The sequence below is a fragment of the Triplophysa dalaica genome, chromosome 5 (assembly GCF_015846415.1).
Source record: "Triplophysa dalaica isolate WHDGS20190420 chromosome 5, ASM1584641v1, whole genome shotgun sequence".
Taxonomy (NCBI): domain Eukaryota; kingdom Metazoa; phylum Chordata; class Actinopteri; order Cypriniformes; family Nemacheilidae; genus Triplophysa; species Triplophysa dalaica.
Genome location: NC_079546.1, coordinates 82,937 through 108,340, shown reverse-complemented (window position 1 = coordinate 108,340; position 25,404 = coordinate 82,937). Strand labels below are relative to the sequence as shown.

Below are 25,404 nucleotides of genomic sequence, written 5' to 3'. Positions count from 1 at the left end.
TAGTGGAGCTCTATGATCAGAATTCTCTTCTGTTGAAATGATCTTTTGTCAATTGTCTCTTGTGTTTCTCTGACATTCAGCACCGGAATGAAGTTTGTAAATCAGTGTGTATCGCTGACATTGTGGATGTGTTTTTCTTTTACACTGCGGTCTGTTTTTTTGCTCACTGATGGATGTGTTTCTTCTGTGTGACCCACACTATCATTTCAATCGATATCGTGCATTTCACCTTTTCATACTTGCACTTGTGTCAAGGTTCCTAACATTTGTAATTTAGGCAGATCATTTCGAGATGCGTGTCATTATTGTCCTCTGATGGGTGTATTTGAATAATTCAGCATCACTGATCAATGCATGAGTTTTATAAATCTGTCCATGATGACGATCTCTTGTACTGCTTCGGTATTTTCTAACATGTTTTTGTTGAGATTTTGGTGAGTTGTGGCTTTTACAGACAAATTTGAGATATATGTAATTATTCTCTTGCAAGAAATAAAAGCGAGTCTTTTTATCAACATTCATCATGTTTGTCATGAAATATTCCCCACAGTAAAACAGTAACAGGCACGTTCGTGAAGATGACAGCTCACAGAAGGTCAGTCTGTACACACATCATGTGTATTCATGATACTAAATCGAACACAAAAACGATTTCTCGTTACTAAACACGTCTTGTCGTTCACGTCTTTGTGTTGTGCGCGTCCAGGCCGCAGCGCGCTGCCGCGGCAGAAACTAGTGCGTTTGGAATGCGATTCCCTGTTTCATACACGTGCCCGCGACATCCGCACGACTTTATTTTCTAATATCAGATGATCGTTTCCCCTGCGTCATGATCGGATACAGAGCGAGCAACGCGTGCGATGAAGTACAACAATAGAGAGAGGGAGAGAGAGAGAGAGAGAGAGGGGGGGGTGAGAGAGGGACTGAGGGGGGAAGGGTTGGGAAGCGTTTGGGCATTTTTCGTGTGAGCGGAAGGAGACGGACAGACAGACGGACAGACGGACGGACGGTAAAATGTCGCGGTCACATTAAACCACCGAAAGCATCAAATCGATGAAAATCTGCAACGAAGAATCAAAACGAAGAATCCGAATCACAGACACGCGCAGCCGGAGCGATGCGAGCGAAGCGGCGCGGCTGAGCGTTGAAGATGGGTGCCGTAGTACTACAGAGCCTTTTAATATGTACTTTGTGTCTGCAGATACGAGGTGAGTTCACATTCAACACCGAATTCACTCACTTTAGTCATCGGGCTCATATCACGACCGCGCAAACAACACTATAGTGAAAAATCACGCGCCGAATCGGTGTTTAGAGTGTGTGAATCAGTCGTGTTGTGTTGTATAGTATAGTGTGTGTTTGTGTGTCGATGCTAATGTTAGCTGTGCTGTTGTATAGTTGTTGTTAGAGCTCGTCTCATATCCACTTAACGTTAGATGTTTTTCCTCGGTTGTGTTGTGTTTGTTGTGCTTGTTTTTTGAAGACAACCTTATTTGTTTTTCTTTCGTTTGTTCACTGAACTCGCTCGTTGTTGTTTAGTGCTGCAGCTCAAACTCGTTTTGTCTTCGAATATCTCCGTGATTTCTCCTCAAGTCTCCCGTGGCATGCGCTCACTAAAGGCCCGTGAATCTCAGTTATTCTTATCAGCCGAGATCAACAAGAGAAGTTTATTTGAGTTTTTCAGCTTTTAAAGTTAAAGTGTTCTCTAGATGTGTCTCGTCAGAAGTGTTTTATAAGCATGAGAACAGATGTGTGTTCACACGACTCGAGCGGGATTCCTGCAGCAGCTTTATAAATATTTGAGGAAGGAAACACGCCGTGTTAACACACCGGAGAGTGTTGAGTTGTGCTGCTGTTTTGTGGTCAATGTGTCACATTGGGGTTTGATTTGGTGCCAGATTCCTGAAGAGCGAGTGCGCGAGCTCTCAAGCACTGCTGACGTCACTCGGTTGATTCAAAGTTATTCCAAGATGTGTAGAATGGCGTGGAACATTTCTTCATTTTTATGTAAATTAGATTTTTATCGACTGTTTGTTCACAAAAAACAACAACACGCAAACATTTAGTGTGTAGTTTGTTTAGTTTATTAGATGTGTATTTATTTGCGGTTAAAGCTTTGCTTTTAAAGTTGTGTAAGTGATGTTTGACCTCTGACCTACAGGCCTGCCTCTGCTCCTGTACGCAAACCGGCGAGATCTGCGACTGGTGGACGCGGCTCATGGTCGGACAAACGCCACTGTGGTGATTGGCGGATTGGAGGACGCGGCGGCGGTGGATTATGTTTATGGACAGGGACTGATATACTGGAGCGATGTGAGTGAGGAGGCCATTAAACGGACCGTGTTTAACACATCTGTGCCCAGCGGGGTGCAGACAACAGTCGTGTCCAGTCTGCCCTCACCGGACGGCTTGTCTTGTGACTGGCTCGGGAATAAGCTTTACTGGACCGACTCGGAGACAAATCGCATAGAGGTGGCGGAGCTGGATGGAGCCTTCCGAAAAGTTTTATTCTGGCAAGATCTGGACCAGCCCAGAGCCATCGCCTTGGATCCCTGCCGAGGGTGAGTACACACTGATATCAGAGAAGAAGATGAGCTTCTCACGGTCGTCTCACACAAGATTTTTTATTGAAGAATTTGATGGTCATCCCGTCTTTTCACAGAAAGTCAGGGAAATCTCTTGGGGTATTCTTCACCTTGTTTTTATTTATTTTTGTAAGGCCGCACAATATACCAAAATATGCATATCTCAATATTTTGCAATAACTGAATTATTTTATAAATTCCAAAAGTTGCGTATAGACCACTTTGGATGATGTGAACAGCGCTGGTCCAAAAGAACTTACTATTTCAGTTTTTTAACACTACTCAATGGTTGAACAAAATACAACTATCAGGAGATTTTTAACCCAATCAAAATGTTCAACGAATATCTTAAAGTTTCAATGATATATGTGAATTTGAAACTGAAAGCAGAAGTGCTTCTGGACCAGTGTTTATATCTTGTGAAGTGGTCTATAGTCTAGGGTTGGGACAGTAGACGATGCCATCGGCAACGGCTGACAGGCATCACAATGGTGAGCCGGCATTGTGATTCCAATAAATGGAATCTCGCTGCTCCGTGCTGCTAATCACTTCGTGAACAAATATGAACAGGGCTAAGTGGCATTTAAGCTTGCGCTGTAAAGACTGGCCTGACTTTATAACTCTAACACACCTGTAAGACAGCCAAGCCCCCCGCCCCCCGATGTCATCGTCCATCAGTTTTAATGTACCCATCGTCCGATGCCAATTTGGTTGACATTGCCCAACCCTACTATAGTCGGTAAGTTTTAGGTGGATGCAGATAGCAGAGAGACTTGTGTGGAAGATGATCAATCATCACGAATAAGGTCAACTATGGATGTATGTTGGGTTAGATCATTTTCACTATTTTATAAACTTCAAATGCACATCCCATTTCTTAGCAAATTATTATATATCACATGGTTATTTAAAATCATGCAGGCCTGTTGGTCATATTATGTTTTTCAATATATTTTAAATAGGGCTGGGCGATACGGCTAAAAAATATATCAACGATATGATGCTTCATATCGTTCGATATAGATAATTATTTACCTTTTTTATTAAGTAAAAATGACAAGTAGAACAGTTTGTATTTAACCACTGTATTTTAACTGACCCACATTATTATGGCATACAGCTAATACAATTAGTTTTAGAAGTAAAAAAACTAAAACAAAAAAATTTAAACAAAATATCTTCTTTATGTCTTACTCTACTTATATTAAGACAAAAGTTTAAAGAAACTTTAACTTAAAATGTTATAAAATGTGTTTACTTCAATTTAATGTAAACATGGAACAATCAAGGCAAACTTTGAGGTAGATCAACAACAGCATCTGTAATAAGTAATACCAACAAACCTTTATAACAGTAAACAAAAGCCTGACTTCTCCACCATGCTGAACGGCAGCATTTCTTTAGCAATGAAGTACGCTATTGCATGGGTTATGTCATTATATCGCTTGGAAGATTCATCATATGGCATTGTTACTGAGTTCCTCTCCCTCGTGGACTGCTTGTGGGTTGTTTGTTGACTGAAGGTAGATGGGTGTATATTCCAAAGGGTGCCAGCAGATTAGATGGTGGAATAAATTGCTTGTATTTCCTTGCTTAGCCGGTAAGTTTTTTTTTTTATACATAGCTTACACACTACGTTCTTCTGATGTTGGTCTGAAGAAAAGAAACCAAAAAACTGCCACACTGGCGAGCTGACATTTCACTTTTTGTTCACAATTTCCTCGCTGACGGCAGGCACGGCACTCATCTTGCATGTGTTCTAATGTCAACATGGCGATGACGAAACCAAACTGAGACTAACATAACCCGGCAAATTAGGTCTTATTGGTTTTTTGCTTGTCAATCGTAGCATGCTCATGTAACAAAACATCTTATAAGTTGTTTAAGATCTTCGGACGTCACGGGCGCGCACATTTTAAGGAAATTATCTAGCGCTATATCAAACTTTTTTTTTTATTGAAATCGACAATGTTGTACCGTCAATAAATATCGATACCGTTTTATCGTCCAGCCCTAATTTTAAACAATTTAAATAGATTTTAGAAAATGAAATCTAGGGGTGTAACTATACTTCGTTTATTTCATGATGCTAAAATGTTGCGCTGTGCATCGTAGCTACAGGGTTTTTCCTGCACAGGGAATTGTAGGCAGGCGCCTCAGACTCTCACCAAAATGATCTGGGGTGTCTTCACAAGAAATGCTGCTTGCATTTAAAGGGGTGATTTCAAGAAAAACAGACTTCTTCCATCTTAAAATACTAAAATCGGGTCTCTTGTGCATCTGCCAACTCAGAATCATTAACTTTTGTTATGTGACTCTATCTCTACAAGCCTTTGAAAAACAAGCGCTTCAGAAATCGCTCTCTTAACAGGGCTCTAGAGTGCGAACAATTTGGTCACAAATATGACCTTATTTTTCAATGGTGCGACTAAGAATAATCAGAGGTCACACCGGTCTGATCAGCCGTTCGAGGGAGAAAAAAAGTCTCTGCAACTCTGAAAGTCTCCCTGTGATTCAACAACAGACACACATTAGGCCCATATCATGGTCTAAACCAATCAGAGATAGTGAAGGGCGGACCCCCCTTTGATTGGCAGTGGTCCGGATATTCCTTCACGTTTGAGTAACAGAGGTCACGTTAACCATTGACAGATTTTTTTACCAGAGACGGAAAAATCTGAAGCCCGTCCGTCATTTTGGAGGATTACAATGAGGGCAATTTGTAAATCCCGGTTTCCCTTCAGTGTGATATGCTCGTGAAGCGACCCGGTCACAACTGTCATTGTTACTGACTGTGATGCGATCTTGGAAAACCCGTCGGATGTCATGCAGGGACGCGAGCAAGAGAAAAGTAAAGCACATAACATGAAGAATGAAGGAGTATCAATGCACATTTCCCACAAGTCCTGTGTGAACTATGGCATGCAAAGTTGTTTTATACAATGTTATCGTGAGATGACAGAGCTCACAGTCTGCAGCACAGAGAGTTATAACCGCTCCGCTGCTCATGCGAGCCGGACCGCGATCTCAAAACATACAAGAGATGATCAAAAGTCCAGACACTGCACATGATAAACAACGTAAAACTTGCTTCACTGCTTATTAGTTGTTGTCCGTAATGTTTGTTAGTTTCTTTGTGTTGTGATAATGTTAGAGCTCTCGTTCTTTAAGTGTGCGCTGCACCATTTTCCGTTCTTTCGTTTTATTCAAACGGTTTTGTACAGTATTTTTATAGATTTTAACACCAGGAAATGTTTTTTTTATTAAATTGTTATTAGTGTAAGTCTCTTACCACTGTAAAGTGACTTTTGCTTGTGATGTTGTGCTTTTATTTTCATCACTTAACTTTAAACATGTTTTCTCCAAATTCCGTTCGTGAACATCATATCGCTTCAGTCGACCTCAGCCATAACGTTTGTTACGTACACAAGATATGAGCGAAATAAAAACTGATTTTGAAAGGGCTTAAATATGGTATCAGAAATTGTAATAGCCTATATAAATTTGCTTCATGTGTTGGGTTTTCCCAGATCAAATGAACATAAACTTTAAAATATTAAATATATAAATGAATATAAACAACAACGGCTTTATTGGGCATTCGGTTTTATTAAAAAACAACAAGTTCCGAGACGCAAGTACTGCGTGATGACGTCACGAACATACTTATTACCACCTAACGCCACCTTGCATCATTGTGACGGGTAATAATAGATTATGACGGATTATTTACCAGCCTGTCAGTCAAAATGACGGACAATAAAGAAGTGAAGCCAGGTTGTAGGTTAATCATTTACAAGTAAATTTTGCCTATATGGACACAAATGTGAACTGGTAAAACCAGTTAAATGCGTTAAATTGGATATTGTTGAAAATTTGGGTGCAACTAACTTTTGTGCTGGTTCACCTAAGAAAAAAAGTCGCACCAGTGCAACCAGTGCAAAAAGTTAGTCTGGAGACCTGCTTAATGACGTAAACAGCCGTTCTTATTATAATATTTCCCCATTGCGCCGCCACCATTGTTGTTTTCGCATCTGTGAATTTCAAACACCATGACAAAAGTAGGGGGCGGAGACCAGCTTACTTGCACTTAAAGAGACACACACACACACACACCAAAACAGCGCGTTTCTCATCTCATGCAAAAGTGGACATGTAGTGCATGCTATATTAAAAGATCTGTGGTGTAATTTGAGTCGAAACTTGACAGACACATTATATGGACCCCTATGATTTATATTACACTTGTGTAAAACTAGAAAAAAATCACCCCTTTAAGAGACTGTCATTTGTAACTGCAGTTGCGACATTACGCCACAGTGGAGGCGCTGTTTCGTTATCAGCACACTGAGGCGCTAAAAGAGTTGCAGAACAAGTGCCAGCTGTGTTTCATGGCTGTTTGTATTGCATACAATTACGTTTAATTTCTTAAATGAACATGATGTACATCATTGTCATGTCTTTAGCTGTGCAGTTGGATAGTTGAGTCTGCGTGTACTGTACACAGCGAGTGCGCCAGTAAGAACGCACATTGCTATCAGAATGAAAAATTCTTAGAGAGATGGGCATATCTTATGATATGATGGTTAATTCTATTTGTTAAGCAGTCAAAGTGCTACATACTCTGCCCCAAGTCACCCCGAAATGCATTACAAAGTCAATCACAAAGTTTTTTTATATGCTACTGTTAATTTATCCGCTAACATGAGCTCCTGCATAACTTGTAATGCAATATAAAGGCCAAGAGAAACCAGCGCTGTTCTGATCAGAGAAATGATGAGTGAAGTTAGTCGTACTGTACATTAAAAGAATGAATGACATTCTAAAGATCGTACCGTGTGTGTGATTTGCATTATTGAAGGAATGTAATACAGTTTATGTAATATGTTCATTGATTGAATGTAGAGAATGAAACAGCCCTTCATTGAACGAACAAGTCAAGATGAGGCTGAATGAACCGCTACATGTCGTTCATGGTCTTATATTCTCTGTGTTGCAACAATGCATATCCAGTAGTTGCAGTATTTTTTTTAAATAAAGGCAATGATCTGGTTTAATTTTGAAGGTGGGGTGGTTATTTGGAAAGATGCTAACTTTAGCCTGCTAGCTCAGAAATAATAATCCCACCCTCTATGCTATTTGCAGTCCAAGGCCACGCCTCCTCCAAACGCATGGATTTTTTTTGTAAATCCACGTAACAAATTACAAACTAAATACATTATATTCTTCTGGAACCATGTACATACCTGTCCAAAAGAAAGAGAGCAACCATGTTATCGTCTTTCAGACCCTTTGCCTGCTGGAGCTCCATCGTGTGAGATCTGAACCCAAGTTAATTCCAGTTTTTCAGTCACTGCTTTTTCAAAAACTGACTTTCGTTTTGTAGATTGACTTGTTGTCGGTTCCGCATGAAAGTTTGACTGTTGCTGAATTTCCGGCATTCTCCCTATATTGACACAGTGGACGTGAGCGCATTGATGACGTGTGATGTGTGTGAACAGGGTGCGCAGTGGTGTGCAAAATAAATTGGCCTGTAAATGTACAAATGACAAGCCACAGTATTCGGCCAGAATGTGTCTATTGAGCAAACGTTTTTTTGGTCCTAAGCCTTTCACAGACACTATGTAATTATAAAAATATTATTTGACCACTATACTTCTTGATTGCTATCAGGATGTAAAGAGATTTCCAACCAGCATGACAAAAAATGTTTCTGGACAGGATCACCCACCCTGCCTTTAAATCTAAGTTAAAGAAGTTAAGCCAATTATTTCAAAAGAGTTGAATCTTTGTATGGAACATTTAATTACACAAATTAAATTAGATAAGCCAGTTAGATTTTAGAAGATTAAATAGACTGAGGATTTCGTCAACTAAAACTAAAATGATGGGGATGACTAAAATATGATTTAAACTAAATCAAAACTTGCTGTCAAAATTGAAACTGATCTTAATTGATTTCCTATTAAATTGCTATTTCAGTGACAAACCTGCTGTACAGAAGGTTCAGTTTAGGGATGAGTCACGAATTTCAAATATTCGATTCGTTTTTTAATTATAGAATTTCGAATAGTGTGTGCGATCTTAAATAAATCGCTGTGTTTTCACGTGTAACGTGCTCATGTAACCAAAGGGTGGCGCTGCCAATAAAGACGCACCTTAAACCTAAAGGCTGTCAGTCAAGAGACAGTAGAGGAAAACATTTTCTCACAACAATTGTTAAAGAAGTTACGCACACTGTAGAGCCGCGTGGCATAATGGATACGATAAATTGAGACGATGTAAAAAATGAGTTCTGTGTGGGGGTCCTTTAATAAAATGAATGAGAATAAAGTGCAGTGCAAACTCTGCAAAAGCTGGCTTGTCATGGATCAACAACAACGATGCACATGCACAATCATCTGAGGGTGAAGCACCCAGCAGGACCATCCACAGGTCAGCAGTCAGGTGCTAGTTTTATGGTCAGAACAACCAATCTGGATGCCAGACGGACGGAGCAAATAACGGCTTTAATTACTAAGATGATCACTAATGATATGCTTCTGATCAGCTTTGTTGGAGGAGAGGGTTTAAAAATCTTATGGAGTTTGTACAGCCCGAGTTTACTGTTCGTCTAAACCATCACTGCCAGACTGGAGAAACTTTTTCATGACAATAGAAACTGAAACCTTTTGAGCTATTAATTCATGAAATCGCTCCGAACTGTTAATAAATGCCGTCATTCGGTTATTATGTTTTAACGCATTTTAAGTCTGGTCTAAAATCTTTATGTCTTTAATATATTTTCCTGAGCAATCACACTGTTTTTAGTTGGTATAAATGTGCATGCTCATCTTTTACAAGGAAATGTTCTAGCATTATGAGCGGTTGATGCTGATCGACGTACTGTTAATAAGTGCCGTCATTCGGTTGTTAATATATTAATGTTTCTGCGCGTTATCTTAATGTATTGTTTGATGCAAGATTGCCTATTCCATAATAAATAAAGCAGTCTGTCTTCACGGATTTAAAGCTTAAAGGTCTCTCTCTCTCTGTTTATGTGTGTGTAATTCTTTAAATGCGTCAATGTTTTGGGGGGAGTGTTCGAAATTTCAAATAATCTTCGAATAGTTGTCATAGATCTTCAAAAATTATTTTTTGCTTTGAATGCCCATCCCTAGTTCAGTTAAGGGTTAAAACTGAAACAGTGTTGCGCTGCGCCACATTCTGCACGTTGTTTAAGCGACATACACAGGTAATGTGGTATATAAAAAATTCATAACAAAAATACACACCGGTATTCGGTATGAACCGGTATATTACCCAGCCCTAAATCAAATGTTGTTTATTATAAGTGTCGTCTCAGAGCATACATGTTTTAGTAAAACACATCATCTCATAGACACTGAGTGTGTGTTGTTGTGTCATGTATTTGATGTTTGATGGACAGAGCGACCATAAATCAGTGCTGTAGTTTAAGGGTGGTGGTCGTGACATGTTTCATCTTGTTTTCTTAATGTTTATGTTTAACAGGCCGGTAGTTATATGGGTTTTCATGAACACAAAGAAATCGATTGTCATGTCTAGACAATTTCTTAAAGGATATACACGGGTTATGTCAACATGTTTTGATCTCTGGCCAGGAGTGATTTGCTTGAGCATTCACTTCTGTTGAGAGGAGAGAATCTCTGTTCTGCTTTGTTTCTCTTTAAAGTCCATATAACTAGATGTAGATGCAGAATCCTGTTATTTAAGTAATTCATCTAGCTGGATGCACAGATTATATTATTATAAATTTAGTGAAGTACAGTAAAAAGTATCCTTAAAAAATAATACTTTAAGGGCAATTTCACCCAAAAAGGAAAATTCAGTTTCTCCATGACAAAAAAATAATCTTTCATTTTGTCATTTTAAATAACCCTCCCTTTTAAACTTTGTTTAAAAAAGTGTGCGGCTTGAAGAGATGCATAACACATCTGACTAAAAACCTCGGACTTTAAAGGGGTGTTTTTTTTCTTTCTTCTAGTTTTACACAAGTGTAATATAAATCATAGGGGTCCACATAATGTGTCTGTGAAGTTTCAGCTCAAATTACAACACAGATCTTTTAATATAGCATGCACTACATGTCCACTTTTGCATGTGATGAGAAACGCGCTGTTTTGGTGTGTGTGTGTGTGTCTCTTTAAGTGCAAGTAAGCTGGTCTCCGCCCCCTACTTTTGTTATGGTGTTGGAACTTCACAGATGCAAAAACAACAATGGCGATCGCGCAATGGGGAAATATTATAATAGGAATGGCGGTTTACGTCATTAAGAGAGCGATTTCTGAAGCGCTCGTTTCTCAAAGGCTTGTAGAGTCACATAACAAAAGTTAATGATTTGTCATTTTTCACGTTTTCTGAGTTGGCAGATGCAGAAGAGACCCGATTTTAGTATTTTAAGATGGAAGAAGTCTGTTTTTCATGAAATCACCCCTTTAAAACTGCGCAGCTCCTTTGAAACATGCACTGAGAGACACGTCTGACTTTAAAATTGTGCTGCACGGAGAGACGCGTCTAAAAGGGTCATTTTAAAGGGAAGGAGATGAGTTTGATGTATAATTGTGCAGGTCGCAGGTGACCTAACAGACCAACTAATTATCAGACCAACGTATTATTATTATTATTATTATTGATTATTATAGATTTTATTGATTTGTTGTTGCAGCCCTAATTAATATCATCGATAATATCACAGCAGATACTGCCCTCTTCATGCTTCTTTACAAGCATCTCAGGTGTTCATGCTCACAGGAAACGCATCATCACTCGTCCCTCACGCTGCAGCTGTCCAAACAACAAATCTGAGACATTCACACCAAAGTGAAACACATTCATGTGAAGTCCCACCCCTGTGTGTGTCTGTGTGAGATGAGTCACCTTCTCCACACACACACACACACACACACACACACACACACACACACACACACACACAGTTGTGTCTGGACGTGTCTTCAGGGATGGGCTCACTCTCTGTATCATCATCATCAGTTGAGTTGGTTTAGAGAGAGATGATTTTTAAAACCTCAGCAACGCTCACAGCTAGACATACATCCCTGCTTTTATATGTGAATGTTGAAACATCACTACACGCGACCGCCATCAACTTCATATATCTATAAAAACACGAATGAAAGGAAAGTGCTGTTACAGTATGACTTCAGTGTTTTTATCTGAAACTCCTCTTTTGTTCCAACACACAATCAGATCATCATCATCATCACTGGATTAACATTAAATAGTTTTAAAATTTAAGAAAAAAATAAATGATAAAAACCTGATGTAATATAGACCTCATTTTATCACCATGAAAATTGCCACAGAAGCTGGCATGGCGTTAAAACAATCAAACAAGATCATCATCAGCGCTGATGTTGTCTCCTCTTAACTAGGGTTGTTCTGAGACCGATACTAGTATGGGAAATACCACCGACACTATAAAATTCTGGTACCGGTATCGGTGGGTACTTCATTTACCGATCCGATACCATTTTCTTAAACAGGACATACTTATGCCCGCTAGCTTCTTCGCTGCTCAGAATGCAAACACAGGAAGTTGTGCAGTGTCGTCACAAGCATTCTTCTAGCACATTCTAGCAGTATGTCCGCTGTGTGCAAGTATTTCTGAGTGAATCGACCATCCAGTAAAACGGAGACTTTAGAAAAATAAATAATATCACTGTCAAATCTCAGTCAGATACTCTAGTGTACTCGAGTGTAAGTTTTATTAACGGGAAAGTCTGAAGCACATATAATTCATACAGGGCTAGTTGTATATACAGCTGTATACAGATAGACACACAGGTATCGGATCAGTTCGCTGAGCAAAGGTATCGGATCAGTACGCTGCTGAGCACAGGTATCGGATCAGTTCGCTGAGCAAAGGTATCGGATCAGTACGCTGAGCACAGGTGTCGGATCAGTACGCTGAGCACAACGCTGAGCACAGGTGTCGGATCAGTACGCTGAGCACAACGCTGAGCACAGGTGTCGGATCAGTACGCTGAGCACAGGTGTCGGATCAGTGCGCTGAGCACAGGTGTCGGATCAGTGCGCTGAGCACAGGTGTCGGATCAGTGCGCTGAGCACAGGTGTCGGATCAGTGCGCTGAGCACAGGTGTCGGATCAGTGCGCTGAGCACAGGTGTCGGATCAGTGCGCTGAGCACAGGTGTCGGATCAGTGCGCTGAGCACAGGTGTCGGATCAGTGCGCTGAGCACAACGCTGAGCACAGGTGTCGGATCAGTACGCTGAGCACAACGCTGAGCACAGGTGTCGGATCAGTACGCTGAGCACAGGTGTCGGATCAGTGCGCTGAGCACAGGTGTCGGATCAGTGCGCTGAGCACAGGTGTCGGATCAGTGCGCTGAGCACAGGTGTCGGATCAGTGCGCTGAGCACAGGTGTCGGATCAGTGCGCTGAGCACAGGTGTCGGATCAGTGCGCTGAGCACAACGCTGAGCACAGGTGTCTGATCAGTACGCTGAGCGCTGAGCACAGGTGTCGGATCAGTGCGCTGAGCACAGGTGTCGGATCAGTGCGCTGAGCACAGGTGTCGGATCAGTGCGCTGAGCACAGGTGTCGGATCAGTGCGCTGAGCACAGGTGTCGGATCAGTGCGCTGAGCACAGGTGTCGGATCAGTGCGCTGAGCACAGGTGTCGGATCAGTGCGCTGAGCACAGGTGTCGGATCAGTGCGCTGAGCACACGCTGAGCACAGGTGTCGGATCAGTACGCTGAGCCGCTGAGCACAGGTGTCGGATCAGTACGCTGAGCACAGGTGTCGGATCAGTACGCTGAGCACAACGTTGAGCACAGGTGTCGGATCAGTACGCTGAGCACAACGTTGAGCACAGGTGTCGGATCAGTACGCTGAGCACAACGTTGAGCACAGGTGTCGGATCAGTACGCTGAGCACAACGTTGAGCACAGGTGTCGGATCAGTACGCTGAGCACAACGTTGAGCACAGGTGTCGGATCAGTACGCTGAGCACAACGTTGAGCACAGGTGTCGGATCAGTACGCTGAGCACAACGTTGAGCACAGGTGTCGGATCAGTACGCTGAGCACAACGTTGAGCACAGGTGTCGGATCAGTACGCTGAGCACAACGTTGAGCACAGGTGTCGGATCAGTACGCTGAGGCAAACAAGGGTTTTTGGAACATCTCTACTGTAAACATCTGTGAGTGTTGTACAGGATGAGAGTTGTTTACCTCGTTCTTCACACTGATGAGACGATTCTCACAGGTCTCACAGTCTTGTTTCTAACCCACATTGCAGTAGCAGTAGTTTCAATATCTAAATATCTAGCTGTAAGTGCAGTCAGCATAAAGAAACAAACGAGAGACTTTTTCTAACTGGCAGATGGGTTGATGATGTAGATCATGTTGGGATGTTCAAGAAGGTGTTCAGGTTTCTCTTCTCTTTGACAGCTACATGTATTGGACAGACTGGGGTGAAATTCCAAAGATCGAGCGTGCTGGGATGGACGGGACCCATCGCTCTATTATCATTGACACTAATATTCACTGGCCCAACGGACTCACCCTCGACTATGACCAGAAGAAGCTCTACTGGGCCGATGCTAAGTTTAACTTCATCCACCGCTCAAATCTGGATGGTTCTGGAAGGTAAACGAGTGCGCTCATAATACTGTGTGTGTGTGCTTTTGGACACCTGAAGTGTCTCACGTGTGTTTGGCTCCGTGTTCACAGGGAGGTTGTGGTGAAAGGATCTTTACCTCATCCTTTTGCTTTGACGCTGTACGAGGACACGCTCTTCTGGACAGACTGGAACACACACTCCATACATTCCTGTAACAAACACACGGGAGAAAACAGCCGAGAAATCCATTCCAACATCTTCTCACCCATGGACATCCACGTCTTCAGCCAGAAGAGACAGCCAATGGGTAAGAGACGCCCTGGTTCAGCTTCACAACATGTGGAATGTTCAGAGATCAGATGTGTGGCAATCATCATCATCATCTTTCTCAATGAGATTGATGTTTTTTTGTGAAATCTTGACATTTCAGTGTGTGATAGGTAAAAATGTGCACTTAACCCTTCATTCATCTCAGTTTATTTTAGAGCTGCTGAACAATAAGGCAGTCAGTCTATGCTTTGGTTTCCTATAATGCTTTGAGTGCTTTCCTGAAACAATACACACAGGCTGGGCACACAATAGAGCTTCTGTTCTCTTCACTTCTGTGTGCTGATTGAATGCAGAGAATTTCACATAGCGCTGAAAAACTCTCCTCCTTATACCCCCTCCTCACCACACATCCTCTCCCTCTCTCTCTCTCTCTCTCTCTCTCTCTCACTCTCTCTCACTCTCTCTCATTCTCTCACTCTCTCTCTCTCTCTCTATCTCTCTCTCTCTTTCTTTCTCTCTCACTCTCTCTCTTTCTCTCTCTTTCTCTCTCGCTCTCTCTCTCTCTCTCTCTCTCATTCTCTCACTCTCTCTCTCAGGTTGTCAGTATCAGTTCAGAGGTATTGGTTGTGCTCAGCAAAAGCAAAGCAAAAGAAATATACAATAATAACAAACCATAAGATGATGGTCACAAATGACTCCTTTACGACAGTCCCCTCTGCTCATTCTTTTGTTTTAGTTGTGTCTCATTCAGATGTGGTTTTTATTTATTGTTAACCTCATCTCAGATCTGTGTGAGGTCACAAGAGGTCAGTTTGTGTGAATGCTCGCCATGAAATAATATGATGAAATCATTTTTGTCAGATGTGCCGAGTCCGTGCTCTCTGAAGAACGGTGGTTGTTCTCATCTGTGTCTGCTGTCACCGGTTAAACCGTATTACCAGTGCGCCTGTCCAACCGGAGTCCAACTGCTGGACGACAACAAGACCTGCAGAGACGGTGAGACACACCCGTCATGATGTCACTTCCTGTCTGTATTGTACTGTTCAGTAAATGTTGCTGCTTTATGTGAATCTGATTATGGATGAATGAGATAAATCATGCCACAGACTGTATAGCTGAAACAAAGTTGCGTGATTCTTCCAATCAGAGCTTAAGAACGACACGTGATGTGAATGTGGATTTATTGCTGTGACACAGTTTGACCTTTGACCCCTCACCAGGTGCCACACAGCTTCTCCTGCTGGCCCGACGTACAGACCTACGCAGAATCTCTCTCGACACCCCAGACTTCACAGACATCGTGCTTCAGACAGAAGACATCCGCCATGCCATCGCTATCGACTATGACCCCGTGGAGGGTTACGTCTACTGGACAGACGACGATGTCCGAGCCATTCGCAGGTCGTACCTGGACGGGAGCGACACTCAGTTCGTGGTGACTTCACAGGTGGATCACCCGGACGGGATAGCGGTCGACTGGATCGCACGCAATCTTTACTGGACCGACACAGGCACGGACCGGATCGAGGTGACCCGGCTGAATGGAACCATGAGAAAGATCCTGATATCGGAAGATCTGGACGAGCCCAGAGCCATCGTGCTGGACCCCGTCGCAGGGTGAGTCAACTTTTCTTTGTAGATTATTCCATGTCCTGCATTGTGAATCCAGCATGACGTCCCTGCCTCTCGTGCCGCAGGTACATGTACTGGACAGACTGGGGTGAAGAGCCAAAGATCGAGAGAGCCGCTCTGGACGGCACAGACAGACTGGTGCTTGTCAACACGTCTCTGGGGTGGCCCAATGGACTCGCCCTCGATTACACTGAGAGAAAGATTTACTGGGGAGACGCCAAGACGGACGTGATCGAGGTGAGACTGTTAAGAGTGTGTGTTTGAGTGCAAACATCATGAATGTGCTCAGTAGTTTCTCCTGAAGGTCTGCCCATTCTGTGAAAGGAGATTTCTTTGCTCTAGAAGTTAGGGTTCTGTGGCTTCAGCAGCACACATCTGTTTGTGATTTCTCCTCCACTCAGCTGCGGTTCACTCTGTTTAGAATAGTCCAGAATCTGAAAGCCACACCACACTGCGGTCACCAGTCTCAAACCAGCAGAGAGGTCGCAGCGCTCAAGATGGAAATATCATTAAAACGTGTGTGCGTGTTTGGAGAAAAGACAGTTCTGGAATACTTGTTTCTGAGAAAAATGAGGTGGAGTTCAGGACACAAGAGATTGATGTTGGATTGATGACACAGGTTTATATCACGAGTTCAGCTGTGTGTGTGTGTGTGTGTGTGTCAGGGAGTGAGATTGCGATGGAGAGTTTGTGTCATTTTGATCTCATTCTTGTTAACATCTGTAATTCTGGACTCATGTCTCATGATTATGTATGGATTCAAGTGATTTTGGAATGTTTACATGAATGTGTCACACGTCAGAGTGTGTGGAGGCGTGCGGTCACCTTGTGTGTGTGTGTCCACGGCTGCTTCTCATTATTGCTGGCTAATAGTTTTGCCAACTTTCCAAACACTCTTCTCACTTTGTTTCTTGTTTCAGTCATGTTCTCTTTCTCTCTCTGTGCTGCTCAAAAACAGGCAATCAAAAAAAACTTCATCTAATGTTGTTGAGTAATGGGATGCTGGGAAGTGTTTGTGAATGTTGCGTTGTCGTCGGTCAGGTGATGGAGATGGACGGCTCGGGCAGACGGGTGTTAGTTCAGGAGAATCTGCCTCACATCTTCGGCTTCAGTCTGCTGGGCGACTACATCTACTGGACGGACTGGCAGCGTCGCAGCATTGAGCGTGTGCACAAACACAGCGCTGAGCGAGAGGTCATCATAGACCAGCTGCCCGACCTCATGGGTATCAAAGCCACATACGTTCACAAGACCTTTGGTGAGAAAAGACTGTGATGTGAAGAGGCTCTTATGTTGTGTTGTGTTTTTGTGGTGGATGTTTAAGTTGTGAGTATTTCTCCTGTGTGTAGGTGTGAACCCGTGTGCGGTGGATAATGGCGGCTGCAGTCATCTGTGTCTCTATAAACCTCAGGGTGTGTCGTGTGCGTGTCCCATCGGTCTGGAGCTCACGGTGGATTTGACCACTTGTATCGTTCCTGAGGCCTTCCTGCTGTTCTCACGACACACAGACATTAGACGCATCTCTCTGGAAACCTACACAAACAACGTGGCCATCCCGCTCACAGGAGTGAAGGAAGCCTCCGCACTTGACTTCGACATCACCGACAACCGGATCTACTGGACGGACATCACGCTGAAGGTGAGGAACTCTTCTCTGTCCGTCTGAAGCGGATCTTACGTCTCACAGGAAGTGGTTTAGATAAGCCGATTTTCTTGGGTTTTGTCAGACCATCAGTCGAGCGTTTATGAACGGTAGCGCTCTGGAGCACGTGGTGGAGTTCGGCCTGGATTATCCTGAGGGAATGGCTGTGGACTGGCTGGGAAAGAACCTGTACTGGGCCGATACCGGAACCAACCGCATCGAGGTGGCCAAACTGGACGGTCAGCACAGACAGGTCCTGGTGTGGAAAGATCTGGACAGCCCACGAGCTCTGGCCCTGGACCCTGTCGAGGGGTGAGCGTGTGTCCTGTCGGCTCTGTTGGAATGGTGGTTTTTCCTTTGTAGTCTCACTGTGTGCTCCTCTGTTTCTCAGCTTCATGTACTGGACAGAATGGGGCGGCCGGCCTAAGATCGACCGCGCTGCCATGGACGGTTCGGGTCGTATCACTCTGGTGCCGAACGTGGGTCGTGCGAACGGACTCACCATCGACTACGCAGAGCGCCGTCTCTACTGGACAGATCTGGACACGACGCTCATCGAATCTTCCAACATGCTGGGTGAATATCACTGACGTCAACACTTGCATTCACATCAGCTTCACTCTAGCAGCTGCTCAGTAAAAGTGTTATTCGTGTGTCCCGCAGGTCTGGAGCGAGAGGTGATAGCAGATGATCTGCCGCATCCCTTTGGGCTCACGCAGTATCAGGACTACATCTACTGGACTGACTGGAGCCAGCGCAGCATTGAACGGGCAAACAAGACCAGCGGGCAGAACCGTACCATTATACAGGGTCATCTGGATTACGTCATGGACATCCTGGTGTTTCATTCGTCCCGGCAGGGCGGCTGGAACGCGTGCGCCTCTACTAACGGTCACTGTTCTCATCTGTGTCTCGCTGTCCCCGTCAGCAGCTTTGTGTGCGGCTGCCCAGCTCATTACTCGCTCAACTCCGACAACAAGACATGCAGCGGTGAGTTCACGTGTCATTCAGTGCCGTCACTAAGAGGCCTGGAGCAGTTAGAGGCCTTCACGGGACCTCCGAGAACTCCAGGAGTTGTTAAATTGCCAGAAGGGCTGTTCCACCATTAAAGGGAAAGTTCACCCAGAAAATGAACATTCTGTCATCATTAACTCTTATCACGTCAAACCTGTACAAGTTTCATTCTTCCGCAGAACACAAAAGATGATATTTTGAAGTAAGTTGGTGTCCTAACTGCGCCGCCCCAATTCACTTGTACTGTAGGGACACAAAACCAATGCAAGTGAATGGACCCCGGTTACCAACATCCTTCAAAAATCTTCTTTTGTGTTCTGCAGAAGAAATAAAATTGGCGAGTAAATGATGACAGAATTAAAATTTTTGGATCACTTAAATCCCCTTCAGAATAAAAGTTTGTGTTTACGTAAAAAAATCTGTGCGCAGTCTATATTTACTTTGTATTTATTAACACATTCACACACTGTAGATATTTAAGAGTAATGTTAAACATTATTTTTGGTTGTAAGGCCCCCTATGTATAGAGTTCATCGCTTTGCGCCCCCACCCAAATAAAAACTTGATCTTAAACTTAAAAATTGTATTAAACCAAAAAAACATTCAGTTACAAAATGATCAATTATTTTGCTTGGTGGTCTTATTTTTCTGTTGTTTGATTGCATAACACTTGTAATACATTTCTTCACTTCAAAATCCTGTTTGAGAACCAGTGAATTAATGATGGTAAAATAAGAGTACTCAATAAAACCCTTTTGTTTTCTGTCTGTCTGTCAGCACCCTCGTCCTTCCTGCTCTTCAGTCAGAAGTCGGCTATTAATCGTATGGTCATCGATGAGCAGCAGAGTCCTGACATCATGCTGCCCATCCACAGTCTCAGAAACGTGCGTGCCATCGACTACGACCCGCTGGACCGACACCTCTACTGGATCGACTCCAAACAGAATGTGATCCGCCGGGTGCAGGAGGACGGTAACCAGGTAACCATGGTGACACTGGCTCCTCGTGACTCATTGATTTTTGTTTTCAGAGTCATCTGATTGGCTGTGCTTTTTGTCTCAGAGCGTGGTGGTGGTGTCCAGCATGGCAGGCGGGGCTAACCTCGGCCTGCAGCCCTATGACCTCAGCATTGACATCTACAGTCGCTTCATCTACTGGACGAGTGAAGTCACCAACGTCATCAATGTCACACGCACAGACGGTTCTCGAGTCGGTGTGGTTCTCCGCGGAGAGCACGACAAACCCAGAGCCATCGTGGTGAACCCTGAGAAAGGGTGAGGAGTTGTGTCAGATGAGTGTTCAATCTGGTCTCTGTGTGTCACTGTGACTCATGAACACATGTGAAGGATCATTTGTGTGTTCTGCAGGTACATGTACTTCACTAACCTGCAGGAGCGCTCACCTAAAATCGAGCGAGCCGCTCTGGACGGCACCGAGCGGGAGGTTTTGTTCTTCAGCGGTCTGGGGAAGCCGGTGGCTCTTGCCATCGATAATGAGCTGAACAGACTCTTCTGGGCGGACATGGACCTGAGACGCATCGAGAGTAGCGATCTGTCCGGTGAGCTCCCGGGGTTAAAGGTCACTGCTGTTGATGCTCCGGCAGAAATATACGCAATAGGCTTGTTTTTACAACTCGAAGGCTTTCTTAACCATCCCCCTTCTCTCCTCATCTCTCCGCAAGGAGCCAATCGGGTCGTCATCGAGGACGCCAACATTCTGCAGCCCGTCGGACTGACAGTGTTCGGGAATCACTTGTACTGGATCGACCGTCAACAGCAGATGATCGAGCGGATCAACAAGGTCACTCGAGAGGACCGGACCAAGATTCAGGCACGAATCGCATCTCTGAGCGACATCCACGCTGTCCACGAGATCGACATGGAGGAGTACAGTAAGTTTCTTTCTCAGATTCACGCCGATTTACTCGAGGAAAACCAGCGCTGATGTCTCTTTCTCTTTGGGTGTCGTGCAGACAGACACCCGTGTACGTCTGATAACGGAGGCTGTTCACACATCTGCATTGTTAAAGGTGACGGAACGACTCGCTGCTCGTGTCCTGTTCACCTGGTGCTCCTGCAGGATGAGCTCTCCTGTGGAGGTACTGACTCCTCACTTCCTGCTCTCACTGTGTGTTTCTATTGGCTGCCGTCTGAACCCTTACCTCTCTTCAGAGCCGCCCACTTGCTCTCCGGAGCAGTTCTCGTGCGCGTCCGGTGAGGTGGACTGCATCCCGCAGGCGTGGCGCTGTGATGGTTTCGCCGAGTGTGATGACAGCAGTGATGAGCGTGACTGTCCCGTCTGCTCGGATGAGGAGTTTCAGTGCGACAGCAAACAGTGTGTGGATCTTACCCTGCGCTGCAACGGAGAAATCAACTGCCAGGACCGATCGGACGAGAACAAATGTGAAGGTAATGCTCCGTGCTGTGTGTGTTTTTTCTTCTTCAGTCTGTAAACGGATCGCTTCAGCGTCACTCACACTCTCCCTCTCTTTCTGTAGTTCTGTGTCCTTTAGATCAGTTCACCTGTGCCAACAGTCAGTGCATCGGACGCCATAAGAAGTGTGACCACAACATGGACTGCACCGATAACTCTGATGAGATCGGATGCTGTAAGTGTGATTCTCATTCCTTCATGTCAGAGTTGATCTTCAACAGACTCTAACGACGTTGTTTTCTTCTCAGATGCTACAGAAGAACCGCCCTTTCCTCCCTCCAACACCATTGGCTCAATCGTGGGTGTTGTCATGGTGTTGTTCGTGGTGGGCGCCGTCTACTTCGTGTGTCAGCGTGTTCTGTGTCCTCAGATGAAGGATGACGGTGAGACCATGACCAATGACTTTGTGGTCCACGGCCCCTCGTCTGTGCCGCTGGGTTACGTCCCCCACCCCAACTCTCTGACGGGATCTCTTCCAGGTGACTGACCGATACACACTCAGAGCTCAGAGGAGACTCTGGTGAAGGCAGCAGTGTTGTCAGTGTGTGTTTTGTGTGTTCCTTTCAGGAATGTCTCGAGGTAAATCTGTCATCGGCTCTCTGAGCATCATGGGAGGCAGCAGCGGACCCCCGTACGACCGCGCTCACGTCACGGGCGCTTCCTCTAGCAGTTCCTCCAGCACCAAGGGCCCTTACTTTCCTCCTGTGAGTCTGACGAATCAAATGGCTTGTTGAGTCTATCTGTGTGACTTTGGTTTGAGGGTGTCGTTGATGTCATCTTCTGTTTGTGGTGTTTCAGATTCTCAATCCTCCTCCGTCACCCGCCACTGTGAGGTCACAGTACACTATGGAGTTAGGGTACTCGTCTAACAGCCCGTCGACACACCGCTCCTACAGGTAACTCCAGCTTTCCCAGAAGTGTAGAGTTAAACATACCTGCAAACTACTCTCTTTTCTGCAAAATTGGCCGTTTTGAATCAAAAATGGGTCATTGTGTGAAAGTTTTTTTTCTGAGGGGTGTCTTTTTTTGGTCCTTGGGCCAACCAGAATCGTGTTCTAAACGTCATATTTGCACCCGTGCTGAAAGGGACGACTGCAAAGTGTCTGTCAAAGAGAAAATGGTGTTGATATTTATGATTCAGGTCACCTGTGTGATGGGAACGGCTCTGTTATGAGAGACAGTTGCTAGTCTCTCTTTCGAATGTCCACTTCTAAAGCTCTGCCCTTAAGTGAGTTTGGCACTTGTGTGCGATTGATGTTCGTCTGAAGTTTCAGTCACAGAAGCTGTAGTTTACAGATGATATTTAATCATTATTTTAGAGACCGATCAATTCGCTTCATAATACGTTAATATTGCTTGTATCTGCTTTTTGACCTTTCTTTTTTATGAAAGCTCTTATAGCGCCATCAATCAGGTCCTGTACTTTATCTCTCTTAATAAATCTCTTAACATCAGTCCCGCGCTTTTTTTTATCAATCCTGAGAGTTTTAAAACCGAAACCCCAGATGCGCAAGCGCTTTGGTTCTGATGGACACTTATCCAGTTTGTATTAGGAAAGGTGCACCTCTCAGAAAACTTCATATTACATGTTTAGTTATGACTTGGAGCATTGGTTTCTTTAGACAAGGGCAACATATTTTTTTTTTATGAAAATCTCAAATTTGAACAAAATCCATATTTTTCCTGTAGCTCAAAATTGTTGTCATGTGATTAGCTGCTGCTCCATTGGTGTCGTGTTTTGCACTTAAAAAACTTGTGCAGACCAAAGCCTGTAGAAAATGACAATACAAACCCCTTACACCAACCCCCCTGTCGCGTATGGCTGTCACCTTTTTCACCTCTTCCGAGTTTGCAGGTATGGTTAAAGGTCAAGGTCCTTTTTAAATGGTTTAGTAGAAAATGAGGTTTCCCTTTAAAAACAAGAGCTCATCGATGACGGTTCAGTGACTCTGCGTGTGACTTGATAAGTGTATTAGCACAACTGCGTTAACACTGTCGGTGTGTGTGTTTGTGTGCGCGTGTCAGCTACAGACCCTACAGTTACAGACACTTTGCCCCTCCAACAACACCCTGCAGCACAGACGTGTGTGACAGCGACTACACGCCGGGACGCCGGCCACCCCATGTGTCCAGCGGCGCAGCTAAGGGATACACCAGCGACCTCAACTACGACTCGGAGCCCCTCCCACCTCCGCCCACTCCGCGCAGCCAGTACCTCTCAGCGGAGGAGAACTGTGAGAGCTGCCCGCCGTCACCATACACGGAGCGCAGCTACTCCCATCATCTGTACCCCCCGCCACCGTCGCCCTGCACGGACTCATCCTGAGCCACGCCCATCCTGTGCTAGGCCCCGCCCATCACCTCTGTGTAAATAGCTGTCGATGACGGGAGGGGTGCGGGGAGAATTCAATTCCTGTCGGGATTCCTAGCGGTACTGTACATTAAAGAAAAGAAACATATTTATATATTTTCTATACAGTGTTTATTGGGTATGCCATAGAGCTTTGTATTAAAATTAATTTGTAAATTTTTTAAGAGAAAATTTTATGAAATCAACAAAAATGTAATGCGTTGCCTTAATCTAGGAGTTAGAATCAAACTACCTTCAACCACGCTGAAGGAATTCTCAAACACTTTCCAATGCCAAATAATTCACATGAAACCCCTCAGAGAGGTGAGACGCCCCCCACCCCACCCACAGCCTCTGAGCAGAACCTCACTGTGATCCTGGGTTAGCCTTTTATCTGACAACACATGACAGCTGTGGCGCCCGAGCTCTCAAAGAAGATGGTACTCAGATTATTTTTTTACTATTTTTGTATTGAAGACATCATTGACCTTCAACTGGAATGAGTTGCAGAAGTGCAGCGAGGTCAGTTTCACATCTGATTCTTCAGAGCTGCAGTGCGAATCAAGACGCACGCTGTGCATCATGGGAAGTGGAATCAATGGCAACAGTGCGAGCTCCACGATCGCAACCAAAAATCATCTGCGGTGTCTCTGGATGTTTGTGTTTACTCCAGTCCGCAGCTGAATGAAAACACGGCTTACAATCACGGACCACTTCTCGTGCCTGACCGTTTTTAGACTCTTTGAATCATTTTTCACCTTTTTTTAAATATCAGTGCCCACAAAAGGTCAGATATTTTTGTACTGCATACTGTGTAGATACTGTATTTATAAGCTATAAAAAGAAAATTCTCATTCATTGTGTCTATGATCATATCCTTGCCATACATTTGTTTATATGCCACCAGTAAATACAGACGTGTGTGTGTGTGTGTACAAAGACAATCTTCATGTTGTGTTTGTCTGCATGTTTAACCATCATGTGTCTCTGTGTGTGTCCCCGTGTGTGTCCGTTTAGACACTGAAACTAACAGAGTGTTGATCACATAAGCACAGATTGCGTGTTTTGACGTCAGCCGTGTGTGATGTTACAGATGTGTGTAGTTTGGAATGTTGGTTTTTAAACAGTGCTTCATGTAGACGTGTAGGGTTTGTAGCACTTCTACATGAATCTGAAATCTTTGCTAAAGGAAATCTCACCAGCAGAAGGAGTCACTATTGTTGGATTCCATCAGTTTTTCAGCTGAATCCCTTTGAAAATTCTGCATTGCTTGGTTTGAATGTTTGTTTGTTGATTACGACACATGTGGAAATGATGATAATACTTTATAATGTTCTCTTGTTAAACTTCAGACATCTTTAATCGGCATCTCATGTGTTTGAGTTCATACGTGATTAATGTTTACTGTGTGTAACAGCCGCTTGTGGTACAATAGTACAAGTGTGTTAAAGAAGCAGCTATTCCAAATCTGTCAGTACCCCAAACCCCCCTTTAAATGGTCTGTGCTGCAAGGGCTTCTGGGTAACTCAGACCAGCATTTACATTTTCTTAACTGCACTTTACAGGACCTGTTTAGTTGTGTGTGTGTGTGTGTGTGTGTGTGTGTGTGTTTTCTCATGAGAACTGTTAAAGTCATTAGCAGTTGTTGGGTTGTGAGTCGGGTCACATCGCCCATCAGAAGCGCTGCTGTAAGGTCAAGCTTCTCTTCATGAGTGTCTGTCAACCTGTTAATGGAATTTTGGGGGAAAAGTTACAAGCACTTTGAAGAAGTGAACAGGATTCATTCATCTCACAATCCCGTTTAAACTTCATTTTCAGCATAAGATTGTTTTTGGTCTTTGGTTCATTGTGTATT

At 43.9% G+C, this 25,404-nt stretch overlaps 1 protein-coding gene across 1 annotated transcript; it reads left to right on the top strand.

The window, feature by feature from the left end:
- Positions 1–953: 953 nt before the first annotated feature.
- Positions 954–24,407, top strand: lrp6 (low density lipoprotein receptor-related protein 6). The gene is made up of 22 exons (XM_056748118.1): positions 954–1,208; positions 2,162–2,561; positions 14,037–14,234; positions 14,319–14,515; positions 15,340–15,474; positions 15,699–16,095; positions 16,176–16,347; positions 17,152–17,368; positions 17,460–17,749; positions 17,838–18,064; positions 18,144–18,328; positions 18,416–18,742; positions 19,544–19,746; positions 19,829–20,040; positions 20,134–20,657; positions 20,739–20,864; positions 20,938–21,174; positions 21,264–21,374; positions 21,448–21,678; positions 21,767–21,903; positions 21,998–22,095; positions 23,225–24,407. The coding sequence occupies exons 1-22, from the start codon at positions 1,151–1,153 to the stop codon at positions 23,523–23,525; spliced, it is 4,983 nt and encodes a 1,660-aa protein (XP_056604096.1). The 5' UTR covers positions 954–1,150; the 3' UTR covers positions 23,526–24,407.
- The last annotated feature ends 997 nt before the right edge of the window (positions 24,408–25,404 follow it).